Source organism: Nyctereutes procyonoides, unplaced genomic scaffold (assembly GCF_905146905.1).
Source record: "Nyctereutes procyonoides isolate TBG_1078 unplaced genomic scaffold, NYPRO_anot_genome, whole genome shotgun sequence".
NCBI lineage: Eukaryota > Metazoa > Chordata > Mammalia > Carnivora > Canidae > Nyctereutes > Nyctereutes procyonoides.
The window spans coordinates 66,163,973-66,186,950 of NW_026575052.1; the positions used below are offsets into that span (position 1 = coordinate 66,163,973).

A 22,978-nucleotide genomic window follows, 5' to 3' on the forward strand; every position below is an offset into this window, starting at 1 on the left:
TTTATACTCCCCAGAAAACATTTTAAGGGAAACATTTTACTAACCATAAAGTATTAGAGTGTTCTATTTTTAATAATCCACTGTTAGTAACATGATAGACATTACTACTACTGCTAGCAGAGTTTTAAAAGCAAATTAAATCCATTAGAAGTCGCAGAAAACAGCCACTTATTTATCACCACAAAAAGAAAGATAAATAAATTAGACCTCATGTAACTAAAAGCATGTTCCTTTTGGAAAATATTTATATATGAACTTTGAGGTAATTTACGGAGTTAATAGGTTTCATCTGTGATAGAAGAAGAAATAAAATGTGAACAAAGAAAGGCACAAAAAATGTCAACCACAATGAAATGAAAGAGGTACTTTGCCAAAATAAGCAATAACAGCAGAGTGTTCTGAAAAGAGAACATTTAGTAAAACAATCATCTGGCTAAGGTAAGAATTCAGAACTTTATTTGTAATTAATGCGGCATGCTGACAAGTTTGCTCCACTATTTCTACTCTCCTCGTGATGGTACAAAGACAAGCAGGGAAAGTAGGAATATAGTTACTTAGTTAAGTCAAAAAACTTATCCAGTGGATGAAGGGATGATCTATGTTAACAGGTAGCATCATAATGTACGGGCATGATGTAAAAATGGCAATATTCAGTAGCACTTAAGCTTTGATATTGATGGCTAAATTATTAGTCTTATTTCTCATGTAAATAATACACCTTTCCTTAAGAGAATTAAGTTTTTGTGTATTTTAATCCTTACAGCTTTCCTCTGACATCTGTTAGGTCACTGTTAACTTGTGTTTCACAGAGGCAGGCCCAAGCCACCATTCTCACATGCTACAACCTCCCTTCAAGTGAGGTTGGGGAAACCTCCCTTCAAGTGAGGTTTTCTTGGGGAAAAGACCATGATTTACCTTAAAATATCCTTCAAGTGAGGTTGGGGAAACCTCCCTTCAAGTGAGGTTTTCTTGGGGAAAAGACCATGATTTACCTTAAAATATCCTCATTTTGATGAATTAGAATGAAGGGGACAGCTTTTTGATTCCCTCTACCTAGAACCTCTCTTTATCTGTTAACATCTTACTCACTTTCTGGGTTTTTATTTAGAAATTACCTCTTCTCTGAAATAGAAACAGGTTTAATTACTCTTGCCTCTGTTCCCCCTCCTACTTTATTTGTAGCTGTGGTAATAACATTTATCATATTGTATCATGGTGTTAGACAATACACACGTCAGCTTCCTCCTGCAGAACTTGGTCACCCTTGTGTCCCTCTCACAGAGTCTGCTATAGGCCCTGGCATGAAGGAGCTGTTTGATCACTATTTTTTAATAATGATTTATTATTTTTTACAAAGTGTGACCCCACAGACAACAGGTAAGAAAAACTGGGTATTATTAACTCTTCATGCTTTTAAAACAGCTCCTGTCAGTGGAAGAGGCTTAAGAGTAAGGCAGGAAGTTAATATAAATTTTAAGGAGTCATTTAAAAATAAAAATGGAGGAGGAAAAAAACTGGCTTAAATCCAACTGGCACATCATTGCAGCTAATCAGAAGTAGGCATATTACCACCCGAAGAGGAAGACTTCTTTCCTGAATAATCAAGGGTTTACAATAATTTCTTAGATGCACTCTTTAGGACAGGAAGAAGGATGAGAAGGATATTATTAATAATAGAGATGCCTGCTCAGGAAAGAACCCCAATGAATACAGGCAATTCAGCTGTTCTCTCCAGGAAAGGTCTTCAAAACAGCATGACTTTTATTATCAGTCCAGTGAGAGTGGAAAGAGCTCTTAGAGACAGTAACAGGGAAATATTTACCAAGTCCCTAGCTCACGCCAAATCCTTTGCCAAGAGTTTTCATAGATTATTACGTTTTCCTATCATGAGTTAGATTATCATGGTCCCCATTTTACAAGGAGGGAAAGTGAAGAAGATCGAACAACTCCATGAGTTGCTGAGATTGCAACCTTAGCAGGGAGCTTTGATCAAACCAAATTTCAAGACTTTTCCTATTATGTTCTACATCCACTGCTTTTAGGATTTGAAAACACTGTTTCTCACCTACTGCATTCTATTAAAACTATTCCCATTTTAAGACACTATGCTTAGGCTATTTCACATTTGCTAAATTGTAATTTGAGGATTCCTTTCAAGTGAAGTTGGAGAATTTGTCTATATTCTTTGGGCATCTCATGGAAACCGCGTTTAGGTAAGTTGTTGTCATAGTAGTGATGACTGACAGGTGTGTCTTGCACCGTTCTAGAGAAGGGCCAAAATCCATACAGCTTCACGTGCTCACACAGTTCAACTGCCACACTTGTGATCATCAAGCCAGAGGACAGGCGAAACTCTGTTACACCCTCAGTTCTCCAGAAAAGGGCAAGATTTCTCAGGTACTTGGGATGGAAAAATATAACCTTTTGTCTTGCGTTAGACTCTTTGAGTGTGTTATACACTTTGAAAGAGGCAATCGTGTTGGCCCTGAAAGAAAACGCTGGCAGGAGAAGGAATGCGTCTCCATAGGTTGCAATGTCCTCCAGAAATATTTCCTTCTTTTTCTTTAAGTTTCCATATCTGCCAAATTAAAACAAACAAACAAACAAACATCATCATTATAATCAAGTAGCATTTTTGGTTACATGGGCTGAATTTACCACCAGCCGAGCCACTGAACCATCTATATCCCTGCTGTATATAAGAGACAAACCCTGAATTCAGAGGCCAAGTACAAGTAAGATGCCTGTAAGTATCAAGGTCTAGGTCTTCATCTCTCTTTTCGTAGTGTGTCCCTAGGCTTCTACTTTTATTTTCTTACTGGGCTATATCCTTACTGGACACACATTTCTTACATTATCTTCCAGCTCAGTAATTTTTTTCTCTAAGGTTGCTTTTTGATACAGAAATATCTTCCAAATTAATAATGATTAATGTTTTCCTAAACATAGCACACTCTTAAAATGTCTATACATTAAAAAATCACTGAGTTGTACACTTGTGCTCTGTGTATCTTTTTGTACATGTGATCATAAAATAGGTTTCCTTTAAAGAACCTTAAAAAACTATATTCATACACACACACATACACATTTTAAATTTCCTCTATGTATTGCCATAGCTTTATATGCTTGATTTACATACTACCTTAGTGAATATACTAGTATGCATGATTGTCTGTGTATAGAAAGTAAACTTTTTGGGTACAGGTACAATATTTTGTATTATCTTAAGGGATTCTAGAACTATATGAGTATATACTTTTATGGTGTATTGTATTAATAATAATTATTAGTCAATTTTGGTGAAAACAATGTACGTATGGGATTTTTACTAATCAGGAACATTTTTTAGTGGCTACACTGTGTAAATGAAATATAGGAATTATTTTTTGGTAATAAACTATCCATAGTAAAAACTTCTTTTTTTTTGGCCAGGTTCTCCTAAAGGCTCATTCATTCTCTGAAGTTTCTAAATAAACTGTTTCATCAAGAAACTGCTCCCAAGATAAAAGAGTAATGCTAACATTCTGAAAGAAAATTCTCAAAAGTAACTTCACTATTGTTAAAAAAGATGAAGAGATAAATGAGTTTTCACTTGATTAGTAATATTCAGCTTATGACATTGGAAGTGCAATTGGTTGGATAGCCCAGCTGGTTCAGAGGTAGAATGTACAACTCTTGATTTCAGGGTTTTAAAGTTTGAGCCTCACATTAGGTGTAGAGTTTACTTTAAAAAATAAAGTCTCTAAAATAAAATAAAATGGGTTTCTTTAAAAAAAAAAGAGGTAAAGTTGGTCATACCTCTTATGAGCTACAACCTCGAAGAAAGTAAAAAAAATATGAATATATTCTTATATCTTTCCCCAAAAATCATTCTGGCTGTATTGCAAGTCATTTGAGCAACAAGATTAGTGTTCAAACTAAGAAACACGTTAAACAATAAATGTTCTCAAACAGTTATATAAGTCAGAGATACTTACTTTAGTCTTATGATACTGGGATTTACAGTCACAACATTGGTTTTGCTCCCAACATCTTTACTAATATTTCCTGTGATTGGGGGGAGGTTACATCTGAAATTCGAAAAAAACAAGGTATTTTCAAAATGCAACTTATAAAAAAAACTGTGTACACTTACCTGTACACATATGATCACTGTCATTTTATTGAAGAAAATAATAGCTGTTAAGGGGTTCTGTGAAATACATAAATTTGATAAAACCTTTCAATATTAAGACCCTTACACATATCAAAATGAGAAATGACATTACCTTGCCTAGCTTTTGAAGAGTTAATAATCCTTTTATTAGAATTATTATTTCTATTAATTCTATTCCCACAGTGGTATGATCATCAATTTACAGATCAAAAAAAAAAAAAAAAAAAAAAACCAGAGGGACTGCGACAAGTTTACAGAGTCTGCCAGAAGCAAAGACTACATTAAAAAAAAAAAAAAAAAAAAAAACTCCAAACCCTGAAATCTCCTGATTCCCATATGGATAGTTTTTCTAGCAAATTATGCTGTTAATAAATAAAACCCCAATGTTCTCATAATGATGTTTTCATATAAATGTTCTCTTCCTCTTTTGAGTACTAATTTGTTTTTAGTACTCAAAACAAATTAAGAATTGTAATTCTGAGTAGTTATATTCCTTTCACAAAAAAAGGGAAAGTTGGTTATGACTCCCTAAGTATTGTTTGCAGAATTTCAAGTAGACCATTTCTTTAAAGCTATACATACAAAGGGAGCATCTGAGTGCTTCCTAAGGAAAGCTGTTTCATGTTGATGTGTTCGGCAGAACTGAGCTTGAAACAGTATTCCACACTCTATGAAACATAAACTCAAATGGACCGTGTCCATCTCTCATTGATAAAAAAAGATGTTAGAAAATAATTAAATGTGGCACCTTGTGAAAAATACATATTAATCACAGATAATACAGAAATGCCTTCATTAATGGACATCCTGTAATAACAAATCTACTTTCTAATACAGTCCCATATATTTTTTAAAATCAAAGGTGATTTCCAAGAGAGTATCATAGGAGACTCCAAGGAGAAATATTGAGTATTGTTTACATACAGTGGTAGTTAGTAAAACCACTCATCATCTCTTTTTGTTCCTTACCCACTTAACTAGTAGCTCCCCAACTTTTGAAACGGAAAACAAATCATAATAAGCAGTTCCCAGATTGTCATGATAAAACTCTGAATATGTGCAGTCAAAGTACAGGCTTAAAATTTAAATAAATTTTAATGACCATGACCACATCTAAACCCTCATTCGGCCATTCAGTCTGGAAAGGTCAGTTCCCTGATACAGGGAACTCTATCAGAAACATTCGTGTCCTCAGTGAATGTAGAATCCAGAAATACGCAACGCACACTTATTGCAGAGTTATAAATTAAAAAGATTTTAAGATGAGATTTTTGTTTTTATTTTTTAAACCTAAACTTGTATTTCCTGTATCTGCTATTAGGTAAAATGGATGTGTAGCCATAATACACCCTACAGATGTTTTGAGAATTTTAAGTCTATAAAAAGTCTATTACAAGAAGAATTATTTATCTTCATTATGGCTTTTTCATACTGAGTGCTTTAACAAAATGGCTAAATCATTTGGGTATTGGTCATTTTAACAGAATCATGAGGAGCACATTCAATGACCCACTGGACTTTCAGGTCTATTGTTCTGTCATTACCTTTAGCAATAAAAACTTAAATGAGATTAAAGTGGTGGGACTGGGGGGGAAGCTACTGATTGAAAATCCTGCTTCTTTTCAGGTGCTAAAAAGGGCAGCATTAAATCAATAAGGATCAAAGGCTCTCCTCTGATGTATGAAATCAGTGCCCCTGAAATAGGAAGAAACAGATTTCGACTCACTTTTTAAAAAGGTGCATTTCAATTGAAATCCATCCTCACAGGGATGAATCACCTTTCCATCGTATCCTGAAAGTACAGAAATTCTGCAGCTTGGCTTATTAGCACAAGCACACAGAGAAACCACATTTGCATCTGTTTTTGCAAGCTAGCTGGTACTGAGGTACAAACACGTTTGAAAAGACCAGAATTTTGAAGCTCCACTATTTAATTTCAAGTCAGAAAACTAAACAATGATGTTGCATGGTAATACAATGCTTAGGTTATCATTTTCTCAAATATTATCTGAGAACAAAAGTTTCTTGAAATGCTCTCCTCTCTCTCTCTCTCTCTCTCTCTGTGTGTGTGTGTATATATAAATAATATATAAATATATATAAATATATATATATTTCCCCCCATTTTTCCTGGTGAGCCTGGGAGATGTTCTCCAAAGTTCTTCTGAGAGAGCCATGGTATCCTTAATACACTGAAGGCTCTGGCAAGTCCTGCAGTGAAGATCCTCTTTCACAATGATTTCAAGCAGAGCTTCTCCAAAGTGGCTATAGTGCAGTTTTATCCTTCTGGTTTTAACATTCTGAGGAACTCGTGATCCATTTAACACTTCAGGAAAGGCTACCTAGATCATTTGTAGACTTAAGCAATACAGCTCAAAGGTCAAAATTTACATGGAATGTCTTTACAGCATCCCTTTAAAATATCCAACTGATCTTTGGTTTCAAGGAAACCAATCTGACAGGCCTTACCTAAAAACGAAGTCGGATTTATCTATTTCAGCTCCACAAAGAGACTTGTTTAGAATTCCCCCATTTCCAACCACTGCACACTGATTGTAGGGATACTCCACGAAAGGCTGAGACTATGAGGAGACAGTAAAAAACCATCACGACATAGCTTTAGTTTCAGAATCATAAACATCGTCAATTTAATTCAAGCAGCTTGATTTTTACACAGGCTAAGGAAAGAGAAAAAGCAAGGAAAAAAGCAGAAGTAGCATGGCCACAGCAGCCTGATCAACTTATGACTTAAAAACTTATGACAATAAAAAGTCCTGCAAACCTGCATTTCCTTTCTCTTGAGAGGAATATACAGTGTATCATATACCCTAAAATAACATAAAATATATTTGTACATAAAATATAACTTAATGTATCTCACATCACATAATTAAGTACCTAACATCAGATTGGCAAAATCCCACTTTTGGCCTTTCCAACAGACAGGAATGTTTCCAGCAAAATAGAGGAAATAAAGCAATTAGAAAGTATCATTAAGTCCTCTATTCTTGGGCATAAAATTAATAGCTAATTTAGTGGAAGTTTCCTGTGCTTCTTAAATAGTTAGACCTTCAGGCTCAGTGATGACATGAGATTTATGCCTGCCATCTCTGCAAATGACCAGCCATGGGGCTACAGGGACGCCTACGAACTCTGTGCAGACATATTTCAAATTAATTTCCAAGGCCTGAATCTTTTATATTTCCTCCAAGGACCTGACTTGCCCACCTTAAAAGATTTTCCCCTTTTACCAAATCCTTCCCAGTCTGACACATAACTTCTCAATTTAACAGTGTACTTTTCCTTTGCTGGTCACTCTCCCTGAAGTTATTAGATGTGACCTTGAGCTGCACCAAGGGTACCAGCCCAGCCTCTACAGTGACAAGGCCCTGATTCACCTATTTTGTCCTTAGAATTCGAGGGATCGAGTCCCACGTCGGGCTCCCGGTGCATGGAGCCTGCTTCTCCCTCTGCCTCTCTCTCTCTCTGTGTGGCTATCATAAATAAATAAAAATTAAAAATAAATAAATAAAATAAAATTTATATATATATAAAAAAAGAATCATACGGTACTTACTATACGAGACACGCTATTCCAAGTGTGTGACTTACTAACACATGTAATACTTATGAACGTTCTATAGATGGGAAATAAAAACATGGGTTTAAGTAATGGCTAGCAAGTGTCAGAGCTGGGATTCAAAGCCCTGAAAGAGTCCACACTCTTATTCACTACACACTACACAGCTTCTCACATTCAACGAATAAAATGTTAATTTAATTATATGCCTTATTTCTCTTTGTATCTGCAATACCTAACATAAGACAGGGGACCTGGCTCTTAAATTAATGGTTCCTTGATACCTTAGGTTATTTCAAGTCCACTGTACTCGTAGTTCAAGATGTCTTCAACCTGAGTTTACTAAATGGTACCATGATAAATTCTGAATTTTAGAGTGGGGAGGATGCAAATATCCGCTTAATGGTACAGCAGAAAAGATTACTGAAGGAAAACATGTCTTCAATTAAGCACTCAAAATAGCGCATGTTTTCTCTGCTTCTTGGTCCACCGGGGTAAAAAAAAGGTCCATATGCTTTGGGATCTCATGTATCAGTAAGAGGAACCTCCAATGCTTCTTTAAAAAAAAGCTTCCAAGAAAGTGGAAAATTTGTGCTAGGTTGAGCAATGCCTCCCCATTGCTCGCTCTGGACAAAAACTAACTTTGTTTTCTTTTCAAATAACTTAGCAAAGTGTTTGGAGGAAATGACTTCATGACATTTATCAAAAGTACCCATTGTGATTGCAGTTCTCCTGAGGGGAGTGTGGCAGAGACCAGGCAGGGTAGGTGTGCAGGAAGCAGGGGGGCAGGAAGGAGGCCTGCTTCCTCAAATGCCTCATCTCCACAAAGGGAGTGCTGGAAGCAACACAGGAAAGTGGCCCCATTTTGCAACTGTTTCGGTACTGACTTCAGAATTACCTCCTTCCCAATTTTGAAAAATCAATGCAAATTTGGGAAATGACTGCTGTTGGTAACTGCATACAGAATTATTAAGCCTAGGTTATTCTTTTCAAAGTGCCAATTAGAAGCCAAAAATAAATAAATAAATAAATAAATAAATAAATAAATAAATCCCACCAGCTCCTCCATTGTCATCAGTCTAAAGCATAGAAAATGCTAGAAAAAACTGCAAGGGTAAAAGAGTTACTCGTGGTGAATTTCCTTGATTGGGAATATAAACATTCTGTACTTATCTTTTCGGTTATTGGTAAATGTAATGCATCATGAAGGCATTTTTAAAATGCTTTGTGGGGTTTTTTGGGCTTTTTTTTTCCTTCTAGAAAATTTGCCATATTTTTTCTCTATCATTTTCTATTCATTTTTTAAATCATTCCCAGGCAATAAGTCTTCCTTTGAATTATAATAGTAAGAGAAAAACTGGAACAACTTATAGGACCAATAAATTAGTTGAAATAAGTCAAAGGTCCAACAAAAGGGAATTAATTGCAAGCACTGAATATTCTACAGTTGGTAAACTGTGTTATATAAGGTCATTCCATTTTTGACCAGACTGACTTGCTTAATTGCTTTTAATCCAATCATGAAAAAAAGACCAAGAGTGTATGTTTATAAGCAATGAGATGTTCTTCACGACAAAAATTCTCTCCAAGATTGGATTTATATTCAAGAAGCTTATTCTTGTAATAATACTGTATCATTACTCATTAGTTTATTTAATGAATAGGTAATGAATACATATATGCCATATATGCACTGGGGAATGTTCTGGAGCTTGGAATACATCAATGAACATATCCCACAGAAATCCCTAAATGTGAGGTTATGCTCACTGGCCACAAATTTTTTTTTAAGATTGATTTATTTATTTTAGAGAGACAGAGCACAAGCGGGGGGTGCAGAGGATAAAGGAGAGGAAGAGAGAGAATCTGAAGCAGATGAGTTGCACATAGGGCTTGATCTCATGACCTGAGCTGAAACAAAGAGTCAGTCGCTTAACCAACTGAGCCACCCAGGCAACCCCACTGACCACAAATGCCTGGCATATTTACTTCCCAAAGATTAGCCACATAAACCCACAGTTCTTTGTGAAGGAATTGAGTCAGTCACCAAAACTGACAACTGGAAGAACCTTATTCCAGGTGAAAAATGGTCCTCTTCCCAAGCCCCAGTAATTACTATGCAGAAAGCCCAAGTACCTCATCTCACGCAAGGATGAATCATGAAGACTCAAGGACTCGGAGAGCTTATCATGTAAGATATAAATACCACTCCCCGAAGAGCCACTTGCGTTCAGAACTGCCTTTTTAAAATGGACCACTATAACCATCTTTTATATCAAAGCAACATATGGTATTTTAATTCTAAATTAACTCCTCCATTAGTATAAGTTACAGCATAACATGGGAGAAAAGTTACCTGGAATGGTGACACAAATAAACCACAACAAATCTTTACTCACCACTGGAAACATATTAAAAATGTTCTCTCTAATTAGGATTTCGTTTTTGCTTTCCACCTCATAACTCATGTTGGTCCCAGCTGGAGTGTTATTCTGAGAAACAATGAAGTTTTGAGCAGCATCACAACAGGAAGCAAGTTTTGCTCTGCGAAGGATAAGAAAAAAAGTGAACTATGGGACGAGATTAAGAAACCAGAAATAGAGGCTACAATGCAATGTAAAATGCAAGAGGATTTTGCCATATTGGCTTTCAGAAAGAAGAGAAATCATTCACATAGATGACATTTCTATCTCTTTCCACCCTAACTGGCCCGGACAGTTGAATGATAACCTAGCAGCATCAAAGAGCAGGGAATGGGAAAGATGCTTACGCTCAGGTAAGGACCCTCTCACCAACAGAAAACACTCATGAACATAATGGTTCACGTATAAAAATGTCCTCCTAATGATAATGTTGTAACATTAAAGAGAAAAATGACAGGATATAACGTAATTATTTTATAATAATTATAAAGTACAGAAACTAAATTAAGGACAGTGTACAAATTGTCACCAAAGCAACATGTAGTCATTTACTAGGAGACAAGTCCAATGAAAAGAAGAATCATTCAACACAGTGATTTGTTTCTAGCTTTACTGATACAATTCGCGAGTGCAAATTATTTATATTTAAGGTGTACCACTTCATGTTTTGCTATGTTTATATATTAAGGAGTAATCACCACCACAATCAAGCTAATTGACATATCCATTACTTTACATAATTATCACTATTTTATTTTCTTTAGTGGTGATATAATTAATATTTATCCCTTTAGCAAATTTCAAGTATACAATATAGTATTGCTATCCACAGTCACACTACTGTAAATTAACATGGGGAATTTCTAAGCCAAGGGAATTTAAAGTTGCTATTCCTTATAGAAAGAATGTAATTTAGTATCAAGTTATGTTTAAAAACTCTTACTGTGGAGTGAAACATTATTAATAGAACATAGACCCAGTTAGGTCCTTCCAGGGATCATCAGGGCTTGCCCCTGACCTCTGGCATGTTAATCTAGATCCACTCAGAATTTATATTTTGTTTACATAATTCTCCAGGTATGCAGATTCCACAGCATCACTGATAATTATTCCAGCATTTAATCAACCTTGAAGTCAAGAGACCCTTCCATTTGCACAACTCACCTATCTCTTCACTTGAATCCATCTCCCTTATTATAGTTTTTCATAGAATCTCTCCATAAAAACACTTCATGTAATTGAAATGGTAATAATCAAATAATCACGCAGAACTTGAAGCTTTCAATCTAAAAGCATTTAGAGAAGTTCCTCTTCTCAGATTTTCCTCCTAGGACCAGTCTTCCATTATTATAGTCATCTTATTGCACTTTAAACCTGTACTTACTTCTCTGTGTTAAAATACATATCAAACAGACTCTTAACTATAGAGGACAGAGGTTTGCTGGAAGAGGGGGAGGTTAAATGGGTGATGGGTATTAAGGAGGGCACTTGTGATGAGCACTGGGTGTTGTATGTAAGTGTTGAATCACAAAATTCTACTACCAAAACTAATATTACACTATATGTTAACTAACTAGAATTTAAACAAAAACTTTAAAAAATATGTATTTTTTACTGGGTTCAACCATAGCACAAAGGACAGTGAATATTCAGTGAACAGAACTAACACTATCGTTGCTGACATCCTAGATTCATAACTGGTCCTTCCCCATTTATTGCTTTTGGTCCTGGCGGGTATACTTTTGTACAAGTTCCTGTTGAATTTTGTCCTTTCCAAAAAATACAGTGCTCTAATCTGTCACAGTCATTTTGAATTATATTCCAGTCTTCCCAAATTTCAATAATCCTCAGGGTATGAGAAGCCAGTGCTGTGATATCATTTGTACCCTAAAATCAATATTTTCAACAATCCTTATCAGTTAATTTATTATCATTAAAATAGTACATTCTGGGCAGCCTCCGTGGTTCAGCGGTTTAGCACCGCCTTCAGTCCAGGGAGTGATCCTAGAGACCCGGGATCGAGTCAAACGTCAGGCTCCCTGCACAGAGCCTGCTTCTCCCTCTGCCTGTGTCTCTGCCTCTCTCTCTGTCTCTGTCTCTTTCTCTCTCTCTCTCTGTCTCTCTCTCTCTGTCTGTCTCTCTCTGTGTGTGGGTCTCTCATGAATAAATGAGTGAAATCTTTAAATAAATAATAAATAAATAAGTAAGTAAGTACATTCTTCTTAACTGAATTCTATCAGCTGCTTATTATCCCTCTTTGGATTTCAGAGCCTACCGTGTCTTAAAGATAGTTTGTGGAGATTAACAAAAGGAAAAATTGAAAATGAAATGACGTGTAGGCAAAAACAGGACACTAAGTGTTTTTTTAATAATAAATTTGATCTCAACAACTCATGTGGCATACTGCGAATTCAGAAATCCTTATGTGTTTATCATTTTAAATATCTCTTTTATGCAACATTTTGAGCAAAGGTAATGGAATAAATTCTCATTAACTTTGACAAGTAGCTTGATTTCTCTAAAGATATTCAGTGCTTAAGAATATTATATCACCAACAAACACTAACTGCCGTGTCTCTCATGTTTTTCTTATATTAAAATTTTTTTCTGAAATTACATCCTTAACACTGTATTATAACATTTTCCAACCTATAGAAAAATGTGAAGAATTGGAAGAGCACTTGAACAACTACCAGCTGGATTCTTCAGTGAACTTTTTTTACATTTGCCTTTATTGTGCATCCATCCATGCATTTTTGTGGTGGTGGTGATTACAATGCAAAGTCAATACAAAAAACAAAAAACAAAGTCAACACAGATATCAGTACACTTCAGTCCTAAAGACCTTAATATGTAGATCATCATTTGTTTCTATTTTGGGGGAAATTTACATAAAATAAAATCATAAGCACATTTGAGAAATTTTACAAAATGTGCACGACCTTGTAAAAATGTGCACAAACTCCTGAAAAAATACAGAATATTGCCAGCCCCCCCAGAGAATCCCCTATATCCCTTCCCAGCCAGTCTCCAGCCCTCCCCACCTCCAGATGAGCACTTTTCTGATGAGTTTAATCAAAGATTAGTTTTGCCTGTTCTAGAATCTATATAAACAGAATCATATAGAATGTATGCTTTTCAGTATAAGTGCTCTTACAATTCATCTGTGTTGCTGGGTGTTACCAGTAGTTTGCTCTTTTTTCACTGCTGGACTAGCATTCCACTGTATGGATGTGTCAGAAGCTGTTTAGACATTGCCTTTGCACTCATTAAAAAAATCACTATCAAAAATCAACGTGAAACACCTTATCACTCATAATAACCTCCCAGGAAAAATATCAGAATAGTTATGCAAAATTTCACTTCTGAAGCTTGTCTTTACTGGCCTATGGGACTTTTTAAGGCTTTATATTCAGTAGCAGAATTATAAAGTTATCACTTCCCAGCTCATCCATGTGGTAGAGACCCCTGTAACAGCCAGTGTCAGTATAAAGCTGAGGTACTTATGACACATAGAAGAAAATGGAATTTTATCTCTGCTATCTCATTTCCATCATCCCCAAACACAGTCGCTTCTGATCTTTGGGGACTCTAAAATCAACTAGTTATGTTCACGATAATGGGCACATAGCACCTTTCCCCTTGTTATATAAAAGAGCAGGAAACATTAAAAATAAAAAGGACACTATTGGTATGTGATGTATAATGTTATGGGTGGATTTGGGCCAAGTCAATGCCAAGATAGCTACTTCTGGGTCTGTGAGCATGTGTCCAGAAGAGATGAGTGTTTGAATGACTGGAACTGAGTAAAGAAGTCTGTCCTGCCCAGTGCAGGTGGGCATCATCCAATCTGTTGACGGTCTAAGTACAACAAAAGATGGAAGGCCAGTCTGCTCTCTGTTTGAGCTGGGAAATCCAACTTCTCTTGTTATTTTTTTAAAATTTATTTATTAATGAGAAACACAGAGAGAAAGAGAGTGCAGCAGACACAGGCAGAGGAAGAAGCAGGCTCCACGCAGGGAGCCCAATGTGGGACTCGATCCCAGGTCTCCAGGATCACACCCCAGGTCGAAGGTGGCACTGAACCGCTGAGCCACCAGGGCTGCCCCCAACTTCTCTTGTTGTGAGTCATCATGCTCCTGGTTCTCAGATCTTCAGAGAACTTCTTACACCCCTGCACCCTCTCCCCCAGGTTTGGGGCCATGTAACTCAGACTGGAACTTATACCATTGGCTTCTCTGGTTCTCAGGGCTCAGGTTTGGACTGGAACTACACCACCAGCTTTCCTGGATCTCCAGCTTGCAGATGGGAGACAATGGGACTTCTTAGCCTCCATAACAACTGTGTGAGCCAATCCTTCAAAATAAATCTCTTCCCATGTATCAAGATATATCCTACTGGCTCTGTTTCTCTAGAAAACCTCGATACAGATACTGGTACTGAGAAAGGACGGGGAGTGCTGCTGAGAATACCTAAAAATACACAAATGGCTTAGGAACCGGATAATGCGAAGAATTTTAGAGCACATGCTAGAAAAGGCTTAGGTTTCCATGAACAGAATTTTAGAGGCAATTCTGTTAAGAGCTCAGGAAGAAAAGAGGAAAGCTATAGACAAAGCTTCCATCAGAGAATAGCTAAGCAATCCCGAGCAGATAGACATATCGACATTACATAAAGGCCATTCTGATGAGGACTCGGATGGAAATGAGGGAGATGTAATTATGAAAGGACAACGGAGAAAAGGCGACCCTTCTTTTAAAGTGGCAAAGAAGTTGGCTTTGAATTGTGTTTGAGCTCTAGTGTTTTGTGGAAGGTACGTGCTAAAACTGGATATTGAACAGAGGCGATTCCTAAACAAAATATTGAAGGAGCAGCTTAGTTCCTCCTGACTGCTTATCATAAAATGCAAGAAGAGATGACTCGAAGATGGAATTATAGTCAAAAGCAGGACTTCCAGTCAAAAGATCTGGAAAATCTCAGCCTATCCACATTGAAAAAAAAAAAAAAAAAACCCAAAAACCTGAGAAAGTATGTTCAGGAGAGAACACTAAGAGTATGGCCAAGCATCTGTTTGATCAGGAGATTAGTGTGGGTGTGAACCACAGACTTAATCAGCCACCCAGCAGGAAAACTACCTCCTACCAGAGGAAGGAGACAGCAAGGAGCAAAGAAAGGCTGCTGGGTTGAGATTTTACAGGATGGGACCGCAGAGCTATTTGGCTTCGAACACACGCTATACTTCAAGATAAGAGAAGGATGACCCCCAATATTATTCAAGCTATCAGGAATGCATCCTTGATTTCAAGAAGGGGAGACCTGTTTTCGACAGGTCAGATGGCCTCTGCTCAAAGCTGTGGGGGTGGGGTCATCTGGGAACAGGATCCCTGCCTGCATAGTCTGGGAACAGTACCTTACCTCCCGCCCCAGTGAGCCTGAGAGCTTAAGACGTTTGTCTTGCTAAATTCTGTACTTGCTTGGGATGGGTCATTCCTCCTTTCCTGGTTCTCCATTTTGGAATGAGAATGCCTATGCTGTGCTGGTCCCACCCGGGTATTCTGGAAGCACATGACTTGTCTGGTTTCCCAGGTTCACAGCTGAGAGGAATTTTGCTTCAGGATGAAATGTACCTCAAGTTCACCCATTATCTGATATAGATATTTAGATTTAGAGGATATTTAGATGAAACTTTGAACTTGGAAGGTGATGCTGGAACCAGTTAAGAATTTGGGGGCTGTTGGGATGGAATGGATTCATCTTGCAAATGAGAAAGACGTGAATTCTGGTGGACTGTGAGCAGAATATCATGGACTAAGCATTTGTATTCTCTCAAAACTCCAGTGTAGACGTCCTATCCCCCCTGTGATGGTGTTAGGAGGTGGGGCTTTTGGGAGGTGATCAGGGTTAAGTGAGGTCATGAGGGTGGAGTCCTTGTGATGGATGAGTACCCTTTTTAAGGGTCCTCAGAGAACCTACATCCCCCCCTCTGCTCTTGGCCACATGAGGACAATAAGAAGGCTCTCAGTCTGCAACCAGGAAGAGACCCCTCACCAGAACTCAAGTGTCCTGGCACCCTGATCTCAGATTTCCAGCCTCTAGAACCAGGAGAAATAAATGTCTGCTGCTTATTAGCCACCCAGCCATTGTACTTTGTGATAACAGCCCAAACTAAGACACTAGAAAACACACTCTGACCATGACACCTACATTGTCTGTCATGTGTCATGTCGTTCCACGTTCCACAATAGGAAATGTCCAACCAGGCCAGCATGCACAAATCATAAACTTGTAAAGCACCACACTCTTCCCAGAGAATTTTCACACCCGTTATGTCACTTGATTCCCATGACGATCAGAGAGCCAGAAGATTACTCCCATTTCAAAGATGAGAAAACTGGAGTCAAGAGAGGTTAAGTGGCTTGACCAAGGCACCCAGGTGATAAATGACTCCAATCTATGTCTTTTGACATTCAATTCTCTGCAATTTACACTACAGTATGTTGTAACTGGGGGGTTGTATTCTCACTTGAGCTTCTTGTTTCAGGATGCTTTCTGTAAGGGCACCACCATAACACAGGGCTTCTCAAAATAATTCTGATAGTGCCTCACTGAAAACTTGCCCAGGTACAACTCAAAGGTGGCAAAAAATTTACATATAAGTGCTTCAAACCCTATATAGAGCTGAGACATTCAAGGCTCATGGTTTACATGACATACAGGGTCCCCCACAAGATCAAGATTAAAATGGTCCAGCCAACACACCCCAGTGTTTAGGGAAAAGAAACCCCCAGCTTGATGATGATCTGATGCTTGCTGTATCATACCTTCAGCAACTTCCTCCACAAAATCCAGTTTTCAGTTTCCAAAAGCAAAGACACTCCTCTCTGTGCCTAGTAAAGAACTGAGACCCTGTGTACCGCACGGAGTTCCAGAACTGAAACGAATTTATATAGCTTCAAAAGTGCTTAACTCTCAAGAAGCAGGTTGGTCCTGAAAGCATTGGGCTTACCATGTTTAGCCTTCACCTATGAAGACGGTATCTGAAAATGCACAAATCACCTTTGTATCACAGTTGGTCCAGCAGATATACTTCGGAGAAAGGGATTTATATTAAAATTGCAGAAATTCCTTTTTCTTTTATACTGCAGGTACTCAGTGTCTCCCTGATTTATTTTATTTATTTTTCTGTTTTGTTTTTTCCTGTTCAGTTTTAGGTCTCAGGTCAAAATTCCTCTTCAGTTTTAAATGGGATGCTTCCTGGATTCCCATGAAATGTTAATTAGCGCCTCAGGCTCCAGAGTCCATACCGAATGCTAACAACCTAACTGTCCCAGCGCAGAGCTCACAGGCAGCTCTTCTGTTCATCCAAATCTCCAAAACTCATTCATGAGATGTGGTACAGGCAGGGTGAGACAGAAGGAACAAGCACTTTCTAGGGTTTAATCAAGAGCTACCTCTTTCTGAGATCCATGCTCTAAGATTCTCATGAGGGTCTGCAGAAAAGGAGTTGTAAAACCTGAAAGCCCATACAACTCCCAGAGACTTATTACCATCCTGATAGGTTCTCAGTCACATTTCTTTTCCTTTGCCACAACCAAAACATGCTTGGGTCAAGTGATACAACAAATTCCTCTTTTCCTATGGATGTCCCTTTCTTTGAACTTTCTTCTGTTCCTACTCTACTACATTATATAAATTCACTGATTGACCACTAATAACCATATGAAGCTTTTTAGTGCATTCTCACTAAATGCTAAATGTTCCACAGATATTATCCCAGTAAGCCCTACAAGAACCCTACAAAATAGGGAGAGTTGATTCATTTTACAGTTGAGGACAACCCAGGCTTATAAAAGTTAGGAGGTCACACAGCACATATTCATTCATATTCAAGTAGCACCTAGCTAGTTACTGAGATGCATGGTCTACACACTGGTGAATAAAACAAACATCATCTCTATCTTACTGGTACTGATGATCTAGAAAGGAAGAAAATAAATAGGCTTACAAAGATGCATTCGAAGGGGAGCAGGTTATGCACCTATCCCCAAATATGCTGCTTTGGTACATTGATTATTTTGAGCAGCAGGCCCTTGATAAACAGCAAATGCAGGAAGTTTTCTTTGAACTCCCCTTATCTGCCTGAAGGAGCTCAGCTGTCATAAATCCCCTGCTGGACAGTTCCACCAACGAGGGAAGGTGGATTCTTATCACAGAAGAGAGAACTAGAAGTCAACAGTACATTCAGACAGACTCTGTCCTCAAAGGTCACACCTCCCAGTCTTCTATGAGCTCTCCTCTTTCCTACAAGTCATTTACTCTTTCTTATGAGCTCTACCTCCCTCCAACCCTTACCCATTAGGATGGGATCTGGGCCTGAATTCTAAGTCACCTGGTTGGGGGCGGGGAGGGAGATACTCATCTTTCCCTGGGAGTTTCCTATAGGGTCTCCATGTCAATAAATTTGTTTTTTCTTATTCATCTCTCATTTATTATGGGGGTCTCAGCCAAGAACTCAAAGGGTGGAGTGAAAATCCTTTCTCTTCCTCCACAAACTGTAAAACAGTAAGCGGTAAAGTTAAGATTCAAACCTAAGTTCAAACCCTTACTATAGAGCTCACCCTCAAGGCCATGGCCCACAAAGTGCCATCATGTGCAATGCTCCCTACAAAGGAATTGGGGGACATTAAGTAAGTAATATGTGTGTGTTTTTTTTAATATTTATTTATTTATTTATGATAGACATAGAGAGAGAGAGAGAGAGAGGCAGAGGAGGAGGGAGAAGCAAGCTCCATGCCGGGAGCCCGATGCAGGACTCGATCCCGGGACTTCAGGATCGCGCCCTGGGCCAAAGGCAGGCGCCAAACCGCTGAGCCACCCAGGGATCCCCAATATGTGTGTGTTTGAACCACATTTTACTACCCAATAGATTTTTTCTAGAATCCTCAAGTCCATAATTGGAAGCACATTTAAAAAATGTAAGAGAGCACTACAGGTTCAAATGGCCTCTATATCGTGTAGCTGCTGATGCCACATGATGTGACATCCCAGCCCAGTCTCCACACACATTGTCATGCTCTTGTGGCTGCACAGGGCTCTGTGTGTCTGGGTGTTTGTGTACGGCCTGCATGTGCAGCACTGTGGTGTGGGGGCATGCGGAAGGTGGGAGAGAAAGAATAATTTGGTATGAAAGCTTGCAAATAAGTCATCCCTAGTCAGAGGCCTTTGATGAATGACTGATTTACAGGTTTATATATATATATAAATATATATATATATATATATATTATATATATATAATATAAACTTTACTTATTTTAGAGAGAGAGAGAGGGAACAGGGGGAGGGGCAGAGAGAGGAGGAGGAGGAGAGAGAGAGGGAGAGAAAAAGAGAGCGAGAGAGAGAGAGAGAGAGAGAGAGAGAAGCAGACTCCCCACTCAGCACAGAACCTGGTAAAGGGCTCTATCTAAGGACCCTGAGATCATGACCTGAGCCAAAACCAAGAGTCAGATGCTTAACCGACTGAGTTACCCATGTGCCCCTAAGATTTGCAGGTTTTAAACTAACTTGAGAGAACAGCAGTGTGTAATAGCTTTCTGAAATTCAAATGTGATGTAAACAACATAATTACAAGAACAGTGGCTAGAAAAAAAGGAGAGAGACTCACTCTACTCGTGATGCTCAAAGTACACTCAGTGTGCCTGGATGTGTTGTGTCAACTTTGCTTTCAAAGGCACACTGAGAAGGCAGGGCCTGTCTGGAGGGAGTGGCTCTGCTGATGGAGGAGCTGAAATTCATGACAGGTGAAAAATGAACAATGTCCAGATTGCAGAAGGGCATATACAGGAGGGACTTAAGAGCTGCCTGAAAATATTATATGGCCTCAAAAGGAATCAGATTTAATCCGTTCAAGTGTATGATCCAGAGTTAGGACCCATGCACAGAACAGTTCAGCACATATTCACTAGGCACTCATCAGGTGATGGTCATGAGGATTATAAATTACAAATCATTAAGTACAAATATGAATAAAGCATGACGGGCCCTGCTCCCTGGGACCTTACTTACATTAGGAGAGGCAGACATAAAACATAACTGGCGGGATCCCTGGGTGGCGCAGCAGTTTAGCGCCTGCCTTTGGCCCAGGGCGCGATCCTGGAGACCCGAGATCGAATCCCACATCAGGCTCCCGGTGCATGGAGCCTGCTTCTCCCTCTGCCTATGTCTCTGCCTCTCTCTCTCTCTCACTGTGTGCCTATCATAAATAAATAAAATAAAATAAAAATTAAAAAAAAAACATAACTGGCATTTTGGTATCATTTCAATGTCATACAGGTTGACATAGATGAGGTTATGATACATGCGGCAAGGAAGGGTACTGCAGCTGACTGGGAGAGAGGGGAAGATGGTATGAAGGTGTTAGTACAGTGCCTGGCACACAGGGAACACAGGGCAAATATGTGTTCAGTGAATGAATAAAAATAAATGTGCTTGGGAGGATGGTTGGCAGTGGCAGGAGGCTAGAGCGGAAGGCCAACTGGGGGTGCCTGGGGGCTTATGACTAGAGTTTGTTTAACTAAAGGTTAAAAGGGCCTCCCCTAAGCAAAAGATTTTAGGGTGCAAAGGGTAGGGGTGGGGTGGGGGGGAAGATGTGAGATCTACTTAATGGGTGAGGCACTGACCAAGGTGGCCAGGAGATAAGACAGTGGCTTCACAAGAAATTATGGCAAATTCAATATCATGAAGATTTTCTCCTATTTTCATCTAAGAATTTTATGGTTTTGTCCTTAAGTTTAGGTCTTTGGTCTACTGTGTGTTAATTTTTGTATATGATGTGAGGAAGGGGTCCAACTTTTTTTCTATGCACATGGGAATTCAGTTTGTTCTGCATCATTTTTTTGAACAGAATTGTCCTTTCCCTGTTGAATGGTCTTGGCACCCCTCTCAAAAATCAATTGGCCATATATGTGAGTTTTATTTCTGGCTCTCTATTCTACTGCTTGTTATATGGCTGCCCTTATGCCGGTAACACAGCAAATACGTTTTACACATTACATTTAATCCTCATAATATTCTTTTGAAGTAGAGATTCTTATTTTCATTTTATAATTGAGGAAACAACCTCAGAAAAATTAATTCCCCAAAGGAATCACACAGCTAGTAACTGGGAGACTAAAGATTTAAACCCATCCAACTCCAAATACTGGAAAGAAAGTCAGTTCCTAGAAAGACATTTCTCTCTGGGGAATTGAACCCAAACAGTTAAAAGCACTGAAAGAAAATAAACTTACAACTCCATGGAGTTAGAAATCATTTCTTAAAAAAAGACAGTGGCTGTATGACATGGTATCTTCTAGGTCCTCCTGAACTCTTAACGTTCCCTAGTGGAATTCCTTCATTTCATAAAAATTTGCCAAGAGCATCCTGTGTTCCCAGCACCATGCTAGGCTCTGGGAACATGTCGAGGAATGAAGGAGACTCTGTCCCTTCCTTTGTCTTATACCCTGGGACAGTAGAGTTTAGAACAAAACCAGGAAGGGAATAAGGCTTCCCAGCAAAGCAATAAAGGTGACAACAGTTTGTTAACTATGTTGAAGAAGAGAAAACCCATCAAGCACTGGGAATCTCTTCTGCATTAAGCATCACTGACCCACATGGGAAGAAAAACAGCAGGAGGTGGCAGGAGCAAAGGACAGGAGAAGCCTTGTATTCATAAGCTTCTAACTTTCTGAAGAATAGAACACTAATTAATTCAGAAAATATTTTTTAATCTTCAGTTTTTATATGATGGGTCGCTGTAGAGGAAAGGAGAAAGGCAAGAAAGAAAGCACAGACCAAAACTATAAAGAAATCAAGAAAATTAAATGAAACACACAGGGAGCCCTGGTGGCACAGTCCATTAAGTGTTTGTCTCTTGACTTTGGCTCTGATCACGAGCTCAGGTTGTGGGATCGAGCCTCACATTGGGCTCCACACTGGGTGGGGAGTCTGCTTAAGGCTCACTCTCGTTCTTTCTCTCTTTCCCTCTCTCCTACCCTATCCTCCCCCAACTTGCACCCTCTCTCTCTAATGAGTAAATAAAAATAAAAGAGACACATTAATGTGAAACAGAGAGAAAAAAACAAAAACAAAAAGCAGAGGGGAAGACACAGCCACACTAAAGGCCAGGACAAACGACCAGGACACAGTGACCCATCAAAACAGGGAGTGTGAGAGCCTGAAGGAGAGACAGCACGGAACGTGCAAAAATCCTGAAAAAAATCCCATCTGCCTTGGGAGACAGGGTACTAGGTGGGGAACACTGCAGAACTATATCATGAAAAGTCTTATAAATAAGCAAAGGCAAACAATTGGGCTGTCTTCTATGGGAAAGGGTAAGTCACCAAAGGCCTTACTATATAAAGCAGTGACACTAGGACATAAGCATTTTCAGCGTCCTTGAGGAAGACAGACTGGGGGTCTGGACAAAGGTGGTGGGATCAGGTGGGAGGATACGGCAGTGGCCAGGGCTGTAAGTAGTCTCCAAAGATGGCTGTCCTTGGTTCATCCTTGTACCATATAGACACATTGCTCCTCAAGTCAAGAGGTGAACCTAAACTCCTCCTCTTGAATCTGGGTTGGCCTTCTGACTCTCTAACTGAGAGAATGTCACAGACATTGCATTCTGGGATTTCTGAAGCTAGGTCCTAAACAGTCTTGTGGCTTCTGCTTGGGTCTCATGGAATGTTCACTCCCTGAACACTTCCTGAGGGGATCCAGTCATCATGTTGTAAGAAGCTCGAGTCACATGTAGGGACTCCTCTGAAGGCAGCAGAGACA

General features: G+C 38.8%; 1 protein-coding gene across 3 annotated transcripts in view; it reads right to left on the minus strand.

Moving 5' to 3' along the window:
- Window positions 1–434: 434 nt before the first annotated feature.
- The window catches only part of ST8SIA6 (ST8 alpha-N-acetyl-neuraminide alpha-2,8-sialyltransferase 6), a 238,396-nt gene continuing 215,852 nt past the window's right edge, over window positions 435–22,978 (minus strand). For all 3 annotated transcript variants that reach the window (XM_055331033.1, XM_055331032.1, XM_055331031.1), the window contains 4 exons: window positions 10,139–10,283; window positions 6,629–6,741; window positions 3,981–4,073; window positions 435–2,578 (listed from right to left, as the gene is read on the minus strand). In XM_055331033.1, the coding sequence (XP_055187008.1) occupies window positions 2,110–2,578; window positions 3,981–4,073; window positions 6,629–6,741; window positions 10,139–10,283 (820 nt within the window). In that variant the 3' untranslated portion in view covers window positions 435–2,109. The remainder of the gene's footprint in view (window positions 2,579–3,980; window positions 4,074–6,628; window positions 6,742–10,138; window positions 10,284–22,978) is intronic.